General features: G+C 41.6%; 1 protein-coding gene across 1 annotated transcript in view; it reads right to left on the bottom strand.

Moving 5' to 3' along the window:
* Positions 1 to 13,257, bottom strand: part of Polh (DNA polymerase eta) — a 35,439-nt gene that overhangs the window by 6,625 nt on the left and 15,557 nt on the right. The window contains exons 5-8 of the mRNA XM_050122816.1: positions 11,149 to 11,252; positions 8,580 to 8,699; positions 4,400 to 4,523; positions 3,297 to 3,362 (exon numbers count right to left, since the gene is read on the bottom strand). Coding sequence (XP_049978773.1) covers positions 3,297 to 3,362; positions 4,400 to 4,523; positions 8,580 to 8,699; positions 11,149 to 11,252 — 414 coding nt within the window. The remainder of the gene's footprint in view (positions 1 to 3,296; positions 3,363 to 4,399; positions 4,524 to 8,579; positions 8,700 to 11,148; positions 11,253 to 13,257) is intronic.

The raw sequence follows: 13,257 nt of genomic DNA on the forward strand, positions 1-13,257 counted from the left end.
CTAGATATAGAGATATATTTCAGTTAGATAGAGATTCTTCAAATCTTTCAAAAGCTAACAAAATATGACATTTAAATGTTTTAAAAACTTAAGATTTTTCATGACAATGAGACATATCTGCCCTGGCAGCACCAATAACTTCAAGAGAAAGATGAGTACCAAAGAGGCTCCTAATGGAGTTTGCTAGTCATTGGGCAAGAAACTGCTCTTGCCCGGACTGCTTAATGTTATGCTGTAGGAACTGGAAGTGCAGAACCTACAGAGAAATGATTGCTGAACTTGTCTAAAGGTCAGACGGTCCTTCAGGGTTCCTGCTTCATGAAAGAGTCTGCCAGACATTCTACAGGATACAGAAAAAAGTGACTGACAAACTGCCCAATATAGGTGAAACTGTGTAAAATTTCCTGCTTCACGGAAAAGTCTACTGGATACTATGGGCCTGTAGGTTGAAGATGGGTGCCTACAGTGTTACCAAAAAACTTTGGGTGACTGTCCAGACAGTGAGATGGCTCTGTCAATTCTAGAGTTTATTTTGGAAGTTGCTTACAATACACTTTGTGTTTACTTAGGTAATAGTATATCCTTCTGGAGTCTTTAATCGAGTTAAAATATAGATATAGTTTTCCTTAGTTATGATAAAAATAAATATTGTAACTTTTTTTTTTTTTTGAGCAGGGTTTCTTTGTAGTTTTGGAGCCTGTTCTGGAACTAGCTTGTAGACTAGGCTGGTCTCGAACTCAATAGGATCTGCCTGCCTCTGCCTCCTGAGTGCTGGGATTAAAGGCATGCGCCACCACTGTCTAGCTTGTAAATGTAATTCTTAATTGATACCTGTTTTATTATGTTAAAGTTAAAACCTTCCTTTTTATTTAAGCAGAAAAGGGGAGGTGATGTGGGATTCCCCTCTGTATACTGAGAGTACCATTGGTTAATAAAGAAACCGTCTTGAGCCTGTGATAGAGCAGAGTAGAGCTAGGTGGGGAAAACTAAACTGAATGGGGAAGAAACAAGGTAGAGTCAGGAGACACTGTGGGAACAGCTGGAACCTTGCCCATAAGCCACAGCCACATGGTGATATACAGATTAATAGAAATGGGTTAAATTAAGATGTAAGAGCTAGCTATTAAGAAACTAGAGCTGATAGGACAAGAATGATTTTTTTAATATTTATTTATTTTGGTTTTTTGAGACAGGGTTTCTCTGTGGCTTTGGAGCCTGTCCTGGAACTAGTTCTGTAGACCAGGCTGGTCTCGAACTCACAGAGATCCACCTGCCTCTGCCTCCCAAGTGCTGGGATTAAAGGCGTGCGCCACCATCGCCCAGCTTATTTATTTATTTATTTATTATACAATATTCTGTCTGCATGCATTCCTGCAGGCCAGAAGAGAGCACCAGACTTCATTACAGATGGTTGTGAGCCACCACGTGGTTGCTGGGAATTGAACTCAGGACCTTTGGAAGAGCAGGCAATGCTCTTAACCACTGAGCCATCTCTCCAGCCCCCAAGCATGATTTAATTAATACAGTTTCTGTGTGGTTATTTCAAGGCTGAGCAGCCAGGAACAAACAAGCGGCCTCCCATAACATGTTTATCGCTCCTCTTTACATTGCTAGCAGGAATGTAAAATGATAAGCCACTACAGAAAGCAGCCACCAAATCTCTCAAAATGTTAAACATAATTACCATGTGACCCAGTAATTGTGCCGCTAGGATGAAAATGTGCAAAGTTCATAACAGCATGATATGGTAGAATGATAAGGTAGAAATAACCCAAATAGCTATTTACTGATAACTCTTACCCAGTCCTAAAAAAAGTATCACCTGGGTCAGCTAAGTGAAAGACTCTTCAAGACTGCCAAAACAGCCATGGGCTGCATGATTTCAGTTATATGAAATGTCCAGGACTTTTTCCTTCCTTCCTTCCTTCCTTCCTTCCTTCTTTCTTTTTGAAGGAATGGTCACAGAAGTTCGACTTCAGCCTCTCATACAGGGATGGGATGAAAGGTGTGCACCACTGTTCTGGGCTCAAAAATCATACTACATGGATGCCAGGGACTTCAGATGAGGGAAGAAATGGGGAGTGACTGCTAATGGGTACAGAATTTCTCTGGGGAGTAAATAAAAATATTAAGCTGACTGAAAATCTGGGTGTGGTGGCATGTACCTGTAGTCCCAGTATTCAGGAAGCAGAGGCAGGAAGACAGATCTATTAGTTCAAAGACAGCCTAGTCTATATAATGTTACATTCAGGCCAACCAGGTATATACACAGGGAGTGCCTGTCTCAAAAACAAAGCAGAACAAAACAAACCACTACCAAAAAAAAAAAAACAACAACAACAACAAAAAAAACCAACAACCAAAAAACCAAAAACCCAAACCAAACAAACAAAAAAAAACCCCGATTGGAGTTATACAACTCTGGAAGGTGCTAAAACCATTAAATTGTACACTTAGATGGATATACTTTATGTATATGAAGCATATATAATCGGGGCAGGGAGTAGACCATACCCATCCTAGCACTTGGGAGGTAGAAGCAGGTGGATCACTCTGCATTCCAGCACAGCCAAGTGAGAAACCATCTCAAAACAAAACACAGATCCTTAAAAAGAGAGAGGAACTCTCAGAGCTCTAACACCTTTTTTGTCAGGATGACCTTAACCCCTGGTATTTGTGGGATGCTAGGGTCAAACTCAGAACTTTAAGCATGCTAAGCAAACACTCTACCAACTAAGGTGTGCCCTCAACCCAGCCCCAGGATGTTCCGTTTTATGGTCCTGTGTTAAAAGAAAGAATTCTCAGCCAAGCTTGGTAACTCATGACTATAATCCTAGAAACTGAGAGCCTAAAGGTAGGAGGACTAGCCAGTTTAAGGCTAAGCCTGGAGTACCATAAAAATATATTTATATTGGTTTTTCAAGACAGGGTTTCTTTGTGTAGTCCTGGCTGTCCTGAAAACTCACTCTTTAGACCAGGCTAGCCTCAAACTCAAAGATCCATGCCTCTGCCTTCCTACCTGGACTACTATTTTAACAAACTTTTTTTTGGAAATCGTCTCTCTGTGTAGCCTTGGATTCCTGGAACTCTCTCTGTAGACCAGGCTGGCCTCCAACATAGAGATCCACCTGCCTCTGCCTTCCTAGTGCTGGGATTAAAGGTGTGCACTTTAATTAAAAGTGTGCACAAACTTTCTTAAAATTTCCTAGGCTGATGCTATTTTCTTGTTCCTTCTCCACAGGGTAAGGAGCATGTGGCATTTAAATCCCAAAGACTAATAGACAAGAAAATCTTACATCATTTCGGTCTTTGGTTAGTCTCTCCTCAAGTTCCAAGGCTAACTGCAAGAGCCACCACTGTACCTAAAAAACAAACAAACAAACAAACTGAAATTAATCTTTCATTTAAGTAGACATATGGAAGCAGACAGTGGATTTGTCGCTATAACTAGATCAGGAAGATCTCGACACTCTGTCATCCTCTAGATGAAGATTTTCAGTCAGGTCCAGACTCTAGAGGTTGAGGCAGAAGGGTCATGAGATCATGGCTGGGTTATATAGCAAAAACCTATCTCCACAACAAGAAAAGAGAATGGTTTTAAATTACGGGGAAAGGAAAAAGAGCACATGCTGTGCAAGAATGAAGACAAGAATATGAATTCCCAGCACCCACAACACAAAGTTGGGCATAGCTGTATATGGACCTATTATAACTCAGGACTAGTGGAACTAGACAATAGGGTCACTGGGATTTGCTGGCTGCCAGCATAGTTTCAGGTTCAACAAGAGAATAAGGCAGGGTGATAGAACAGGACATCTGAGAGCTTCCTCTGCTGTCTACATATGCGTGTAACGGTACACACACCAACACACATGTGCAACACATAATTTGTTTAGTCGCTATTACAACCCAGAATGGTCTCCAACTCTTAGTGTACTGATTCAGCTTCCTGTGTGCCGGGATTACAGGTGCGCCCTCCTAGGCTCAGGCTCCAAGTCTTTCACCTCACTTTTCCTGCTGGTGCCATCGGGTAAATTCTACTGTAAAATTGGTAAATTCCAATTCCAAGGAAGAACTCAAACTGAGTGAAGCATAATATTTTAGGTTTTTGAAGTTCCTACCTACAGAAAAAGACAAGAAACTCCTCCACTGGCCATTTCAGCCAGTCCTATCTTATACTTTTTTAGATTGAAGAGGGAAAAAAATGACAAACTAGTTATTTCAACTTTAAAAAAAAGCAATTCCTATTCCATTTGGTAAAATAAATTTCATCAAAATTTATAAAATAATTTTCTTATCCTATAATAAAGGTAATCCTCTAACCCAGTAACTTTGCACAGCTACCAAGATCCACTATCTCCTTAAAGAGAGGCAGTACTCTGTTGAGAAGCTTGCTTACCTGCTCCCGAGTAGCCAAAGCTGTTTTCCCTGGGAAGTTCTTGCTACAGCCAATAGTTTTAGGTAACTGCCTGGGTTTAACTGGATCATGTTCAATCCCTCGGCACATGGCGTACAGCCAAGATCTATAAAACCAGCAAACAACATTAAGATGAAAGCATGATCATTCTCCTTGTTTTTTCTTTGCTTCCTAGAGAGGATCTCACAGTAGTCAACTGACCTTAAATTGTGATTCTACTGGGGTTACAGGTGAGAGCCACCATGCCTTGTTTTTTACCTATTTATAAACAGCATTTAACTGTGCAGCTCAGGCTGGCCTCCAGCTCATGATCCTCCTGCCCCAGCACCCTTGTTAAAACAAAATACCTACATTAGCCTTTTATACTCTTCCTGGCAAATGACTGAGGCTAGGGAATATAGCTCAAGGGTACACCACATGGCTAACATGTACAATGCACTAGGTTCAATCCCCAGCACTACAAACAAAGAAAATTAACAGCTAGGTGTGTCCTGTGGTTTGTGTGAGGTGGAGGTAAAGGATCAAGGAGCTCAAGGCCTGTGTTACTTGAGACCCTGTCTGCTGTGGGACAATGGTCTTTATCCTGTCATTTGTATTTTAATAAAACACTGATTGGCCAGTAGCCAGGCAGAAAGTATAGGCAGGGAAATGAGAATAGAAGAATTCTGGGAAGAGGATAGGTTCAGTCTGCAGTTGTCACCCAGAGAAGAAGCAAGATGAGAATGCCTCATTGATGTACCAAGCCATAAAGCTAACACAGACAAGAATAATGGGCTAATATAAGATGTAAGAATTAATTAAGAAGCCTGAGATAATAGGCCAACCAGTTTATGATTAATGTAGACCTCTGTGTGTTTCTTTGAAACTGAAGGCTATGGGACCAGCCAGGACAGAAACCTCAGTCAACAGAATGGTGCCAACATGGACAACTATATCCACGTAAAACCTGAGAGAGTTTGGGAAGTAATTCTACACATAAAAGAACAGAGTTAAGCATGGCTTCTTTTTAGCAGCATTTTCTCAGGTAGGCTCTGTTTGTTAGAGGCAAGCACGTCTCATTTAAAAGAGGCTTCCTGATTCAGCTTTAGCTGCAAAAACCTTGCAGCTCTTTTAAATGGTCCCACCACCAAACACTTAAATGGTGTTTATGAATAGCTGACAGCATGCTTCTTGGTGATATCAGGGACCTTGAAACTCCATAGAGTTGTGGCAGTAAACAAGGCTCCCACCAGTACCTCTGCTATGAAGCTAGACTCTCAGAAAGGTAAGGAATGTGGTGGATCCAGCCTTCAAAGCCACAGCTTTAATGCTAGCCATTATCACTTAGAAAATTAAAGACTCATGTGGTCAGAAAAAGAGAGATATACAGTAATTACAGACAGATTCAGACAAAAAAAACTCTAAACAGTTTAGAGTGTGTTAAAAAATATATGTAGGCTTGGGAGAGAAAAAAAGAATAAAGTCCTTAAGAAAGAGAGTAGTTGGGTGTGGTGGCACACACCTTTAATCCCAACACTTGCTAGGCAGAGGCAGGCAGATCTCAGTGAGTTCAAGGACAGCCAAAGATACACAGAAACCCTGTTTCAAAAAGCCAAAAAGTAAAAATAAAATAGAGTTTAAAATAAAGTCACGTAAAGATGAAAAATACACAGAGAATCTGGATACTGTTGTGTTGTCTTTGAATTGTATGACTGCTAAGGAAGGAGCAACAGCTGCTAAAAGACATTTGATTACTAATGCTGCTGGAGTAATCCAACATATGTATTTTGAAAATGCCTTGACTTCAAAATTTAAGTCAAAAGGTAAGTTACTTTGGAGAAGAGATTTTGCTTTTGTTTCCACAGGAAATGAGAGGCTGTGGATTCATTCTGAGCTAAGAGAAATGAGGTCTGATCAAGGAAGACCACCTGAGAAATTTCCAATAGGAGCAGAATCCAGATGATCCAACATTTCAGAGGACCTCTGTTGGAGTTTCCGCTGAGTTCTGCTTCCAGAATAGTTTCAAGACTGCTAGCTGAGATGATCAAGCCTCACTAAATACTCCAGTCAGGACGTGATCATAATTCTAAATCTTCTTTAGGTCCCTATAAGATTATCAGCACCCTCAATCAGCAGGAAGTAGCCTGGAAAACTGCCCACATTCAAAAAAATGGACTATGGATGTTTGCCTTTGTTTAGAATGTTGGTTACAAGTTATGGATAATGGTCAGGAGAAAAGCTAACCAAAGGAGATTCAATTCCGAGTTCTAGTTTTGAAAAAAAAAAAAAGGGGGGGGTGGGAGTTTTGTGGGACAATGGCCTGTATCCTGTCACTTGTATTTTAATGAAACGCTGATTGGCCAGTAGCCAGGCAGGAAGTATAGGTGGGGTGACCAGGCAGGAAGTAGAGTTAGGGTGACGAGAATTCTGGGAAGAGGAAAGGTTTAGTCTGCAGTCACTCAGATAGAGAGAGGAAGCAAGATGAGAATGCCTTGCTGATGCCAAGCCATGTAGCTAACACAGACAAAAATAATAGGCTAATATAAGATGTAAGAGCCAATAAGAAGCCTGAGCTAATAGGCCAACCAGTTTATGATTAATGTAGACTTCTGTGTGCTTCTTTGGGACTGAACAGCTATGGGACCAGGTGGGACAGAAACCTCAGTCAACACCTGTCTCAAAAAAGGAAAGAAAGAACCAAAGAAAGAAAACTATCTCTAAAATAAAACATACCTAAGTTCTGACAGAGCTCTTACCCTTCTTAGATAGTTCTAATGTAAGACACTGGTAAGGGGAGAACTAATCCTACTTTCTAAAGCAAGTAACTATTTGCGTTCTTTGCAAAGTACCAATTAATAAGCTACCAATTCATCTTTTTGTGCTTACTAGGGCTGAAACACAAAGATTTGAGTATAACATCAGCAAAATAGCAAACATAAATGATATATTAAGACGAGCCTGGCTGTGCAAATCTTGAATTCATGTGACTTGAGCATCTGAGGCAGAAGAATTACATGTTCAAAGCCTGCCTGGACAACTTGGTAAGACTTGAATTAAAAGTAAAGGGGAAAAGCTGTTAATAGTCATAGTAGGATGCTTGTCTAGCATGTGCAAGGCCCTGGACTAAATTCCCAGTACTGCAAAAACAAACATGTAAAGAGTACATATCCAGGCTTCAAATCAACGACTCCTATCAACTACCCAGGAATATGACAAAGCTATTTTAGAGGGATTGGCCATAGAGACCGAATTATTTTACTTTTAGAATGTTTTCAGTGCTGGGGATAGAACCAGAAGCCTTGTAGCATGTTAGAAAAGTGTCCGCCAATGAATCCTATCTCAAGCCTTTCTTTTTGATCTCGAATTTGTGGTTCTGTCTCCCAAGCACTAAGATAACAGTCTACTATGTCTGGTGGAATCTAATATTCGGTATTTCTTTATTTTATTTTTTTCGAGACAGGGTTTCTCTGTAGCTTTGGAGCCTGTCCTGGAACTACTAGCTCTTGTAGACCAGACTGGCCTCAAACTCACAGAAATCACCTGCCTCTGCCTCCCGAGTACTGGGATTAAAAGTTTGTGCCACCACCGCCTGGCTTTGGAACCTAATATTCTAAAGGACCAAACCATGAAATGACCTCATGAAATACAGGCTGGGTATCCTGGTGCATGTCTGTTATCTAAAATTTGGAAGGTAGAGAGTCAAGAGGATCAGCACTTCAATGCTCCCTTTGGTTATATACCAAGCTTAAATCTGGGTTGGGCTATTTGACCCTGTCTATTAAAAGCTTTTATCTATATTGAATTTAATATCCCTATAAAGGTTATGTGTGAAAAATAATATAAACAGGGGTTAAAGAGATGGATGCTCTTCCAGAGGACCCAAGTTCAATTCCCAGCACCCACATGGCAGCTCAAGACTTTCTTTGACTCCAGTTCCACGGGTTCTGACACCCTCACACAGATACACATGCAGCCAAGACACCAATGCACATAAAGTAAAAATAAAATCAAAAAAAAAAAAAAAAGTAAGTGTGGTGGCATACACCTTTAATCCTAGCATTTAAGAGGCAGAGGCAGGTTATCTCTGAGTTCCAAAACAGCCAGGGCTGCACAGAGAAATCCAGTCTTGAAAAACCAAAACAATAATAATAATAATAATAAATATTATAAACCACTTACTTACCCGTTCTTCTCTCCAAAATGGTTCTGTAGCTGGGCTTCAGTGAACTGGGTCAGTTCACCCATGTATTCTATCCCAAGGATTTCAATGACAGAAGCCCCGAGTTTTCCTCCAAGACTGCGGCTAAACAATAAAGAGAAGGAATTTTTAGGTCACATTTAAATACACAGTTAACCAAAACCAAAACATTCTGTTGCTCCAAGCAGCTCTCCCAAAGATTAAGAGATCAGAGAATGTTTTCGTTCGGCAGACTCTTAGTGTACACACAAAGCCAAGAGCTAGAGAGCTCAGCAAGTAAAGGTGCTGATGGTTAGAGTCTGGCCCCTGGAGCCCTCATCTCAGTGAGTGCACCTGTACTCCCACACACATGCACACAGAGAACAAATGAAGAAAACTGATGACTCCTCCCAGCTGGGAGCTGGGACGATTAACAGGAGCATAAATAAAGATTTATCATTAATTTGTTATCAAGTCAAGTATACACAAAACTTTTTCATGGTCTTGTATATTAAATTTTCAGTTGTGTTTAACCTACTGTCTGACCTGTTTGGAGATTAAAATTCCAAACCCAGTCAGGTGTAGTGGCACATTTTTGAGGTCAGCCTACTCTACCTAGTAAGTTCTTTTTTTTTTTTTTTTAAATTATTTATTTATTATGTATACAATATTCTGTCTGTGTGTATGTCTACAGTCCAGAGGAGGGCACCAGATCTCATTACAGATGGTTGTGAGCCACCATGTGGTTGCTGGGAATTGAACTCAGAACCTTTGGAAGAGCAGACAATGTTCTTAACCGCTGAGCCATCTCTCCAGCCCCCCTAGTAAGTTCTAGGACAACCAGAGCTACATAATAAGACCGTCTTGAAAAAAATCCCAACCAAACAAGCCCGGCAGAGGTGGTGCATGCCTTTAATTCCAGCATTGGGGATACAGAGGCAAGCAGGGATCTCTGAGTTCTAGGCCAGCCTAGTCTACAGAGTGAGTTTCAGGACAGCTAGAACTACACAGAGAAACCCTGTCTTGAAAAACAAACGAACAAACAAATAAAAAATACCCCTCTAAACGTTCCAAACCCAAAACAAATCTTTTCCATAGCCAGCTGGCTTTGAAGTGACCTACAACCCGTATTTGGTCTACCCTCAGTCCTTCGGGTTCAGTGTCTTCAGCAATGCGGACTATTTCATGTCTCCCTAGGTTCACTGAGAACATCTTACACTTTCCTTCTTTCTGCTAAATGTCTCCATGCTGCTATGTCACCTCCAGTTCATAAACCTTTCTCAGATCAGTTTTATCTTCAAGCCTCATTGGAGAGCAATTTGACAGAACTGAAAACCTTGACTGAGCCAGGTAAAGGGGCTTCTGTCTGTAATTACATTCAGTGAGCTGAAACAGGGGAATTACATAGTTTTAAGTGAGTGGCATAGTGAATTCCAGGCTAGCTTGGACTACAGAGTGAAACTCTGTCTCAATAAGCAGATTTTATAAACTCTCGATTTGATAGTAGAGAAAAGTAAAATTCCAGCTGGATATAGAAGCTTGTACCCATAATCCTAGCATTTAGGAGGCTGAGGCAGAAGGAACACCACCAGAATGAGGTCTGCCTAGACTGTTTAGTGAGACCTTATCTCAACACCCTCCCAAGAGAAGTGAAATTTTTGTTATACATTTAATACACTTGAATAAAAAGCCAGAAGGAAGTTAGGCACAGAGCTAAAACTCAGGTGTATGTGTGTATGTGTGAAATGTGTAGTATATGTGCACACGTGGAAGCTACAGGATATTAAATGTCCTGTTGTCATTCTCAGAATGATTTCCTTGAGACAGGGTCTTTCACTGTATCTGCGGCTGGGTGGCAGCCAGCAAAGCCCTGGGAATGCCCATCTCCATCCCCTACAGTTTAGGGGCTTTAGGGCGCTCTCCTCCCTCCACCTCACTGAGGTTACAGGGAGTGCACAAGCAATCACATCTGCCTTTTTATGAATGTACTAGGGATTCTGAACTCTGCTCCTTATACTTGGGCAACAAGTGCTCTTACCCAGTGAGCTATATTCCTAGCCCCCTTAGTTTTATTTGGGGAGGGTCCAGCTATGCAGCCCTGGGGGACCAGGTATTCACTATGTGGCTGTGAGTTCTTCAGTGGTGCTCCTGCCCATCCCCGCCCCTCCAGTGCTGGGATTACAGGCATATATCAGCAATCTAACTTTCAGTTCTTTTGTTGTTGTTGTTTTGAGACAGGGTTTTTTTTTTTACATAGTCCTTGCTCTCCTGGAACTTGATATGTAAACCAGGTTGACCTTAACTCAGAGAGCCTCCTGCCTCTGTCTCTTGAATGCTAAGATTAAAGGTGTACACCACTACACCTGGCAGTTTTCTTTTGCCCTTAAATTCAGGATTATATACCACAGATTACCACAAATTGAAAATTCATTTAGAAAAAAGGCCTAAATGTGGCTTATAAATTTTTCAGTGTTGGCTCTCTGACTGGTCCCTATTTTCTCTGAGACTGAATCACTACGAGGCACAAGAGCCACTACAAGCAGGGATCGTTCACAGGGTGAAACTGAATACCTACATTTTACGAATTGGCATCTGGCTGAATAGCTGTGGGACTGACCCATGAGAGACCAGAGTTTGGCGGTTGGGCTTGTTTAGTCCACAGGCGAGTTTTGCCAGGACCTGGAAGCACAGAGAACAATAAGATCATTAATATTATTAGTAAGGTAACTATGTAGAGTTGGTAAATATTAAAGTATGCATACACATACACAGAGGCACAGCTTAATGGCTATCCTAATAATTTCCACATGAAAATCAAAATATAATCAGAAACTCAAAACACCTGAAAATCTCTGTGATATTTTGCTTGTACTCTAACAAATAAGCTTACCTGGAGATCAGAGTGTGGAGCTAGCCACTAGTTAACCATAGAGGCCAGGCAGTGGTGACACACACCTTTAATCCCATTACTCAGGAGACAGAAGCAGGTGCACCTCTGTGAGTTCAAGGCCACCCTGGGCTACAAGACAAACAGAGCTAGGCTCACACTTTTAATCCCAGCACATGGGAAGCTCACGCCTTTAATCTCAGCACTAGGGAAGTGGGCTCAGAGAGACTTAAACGACAACCAGGGAGGAGCCTGCATGAGAATGTCCTAGGCCCTCTGCATATATGTTACAGTTGTGTAGCTTGGTTGTCTTATGGAACTCCTAACAGTGGTAACAGGTGCTGTCTCCAACTCTTACTGGCTTTCGGGACCCTTCTCATACTAGGTTGCCTTGCCCATTCTTAACATATGGGGCGGTGCTTAGCCTTACTGAAACTTGATATGCCATGTTTTATTAATTCTCCTGGGAGCCTTGTGCTTTCCTAGAGATGAAAGAAGAGGGCAATGGGAGTGGGAGGGGGGGGATGAAGAAGGTCTGAGGGGGAGAATGGGGGGAGGCTGCGGCTGGATGTAAATAGATAAGGTCAGATAAGGTCAGGCGGTGATGACCCATGCCTTTAATCCCAGCACTTGGGAGGCAGAGGCAGGGAGGTCTCTGAGTTCCAGGACAGGCTCCAAAGCTACAGAGAAACCCTGTCTTGAAAAACCAATACATAAATAAATAAATATGAATTAAAACAACAATAACACATACAAAATGTGCACCACCATGATCAGCTATTGATAAGATTCCTTAGTAACTTCAACTAGGCAACATTTAGTATGATCTATATTACATTAGGAATATTGTTTCCCTTCCTTTCATATGGCTAAAAAAAACCCCAAAATTTCTTGTGGGCAGCTTAGCAACTTTCCTTCTATTAGAGGGAGAAGCAGGTGGCAAGAAGCTGGCCAGCTACTGCTCAATGACTGAGCCTGCTTAGAGGGTCTGAAGTCTCAGAGTCTCACTGCACTTCAGTCACAGCTACTTATAAATCAATTATTCTGCTCCTGGATTTTTGAGAATTATCTGGTTTTCCTATTTTGAAAATAGTGGTCCAGCCAGGTGGGGGTGGTGCATGCCTTTAATCACAGCACCTGGGAGGCAGAGGCAGGTGGATCTTTGTGAGTTCGAGGCCAGTCTGGTCTACAAAGCAAGTTCTATGACAGTCAGGGCTGTTACAAAGAGAATACCTGTTCCGAGAAACAAAAAACAAAACAAAACAACAACAACAAAAAACCAAAGTGAAACAAAATAGTGGTCCAAAGTAAAATTTTACTGTCACCTTTCTCTTATTGTCCCAACTGCTCAAGCCTGCAACTATGAAGCAATCTGTGCACAATCCTGCACACACTTGCAACCCCAGCACTGGAGGGGAAGAGCAGAAACATCTCTGGGACTTGTTGGCTGCTAGGATAGCCCACTCTCCTCCAAATAAATGCAGTTGTAGGTTCAGAAAGAGACCCTGCCTAAAAAAAGTCCAGCAGAGAGTGACAGAGTATGACACACATACACACATCACAAACATGTCAAACTCACACCCATATATAGACAAACACATAAAATATCCAGGCAAGGGGGCTGGAGAGTTGGCTCAGTGGTTAAGAGCATTGCCTGCTCTTCCAAAGGTCCTGAGTTCAATTCCCGGCAACCACATGGTGGCTCACAACCATCTGTAATGAGGTCTGGTGCCCTCTTCTGGCCTGCACGCATACACACAGACAGAATATTGTATACATAATAAATAAATAAATATT

This window comes from Alexandromys fortis, unplaced genomic scaffold, assembly GCF_014885135.2.
Source record: "Alexandromys fortis isolate MF-2015 unplaced genomic scaffold, M_Fortis_MF-2015_v1.1 scaffold_212, whole genome shotgun sequence".
NCBI lineage: Eukaryota > Metazoa > Chordata > Mammalia > Rodentia > Cricetidae > Alexandromys > Alexandromys fortis.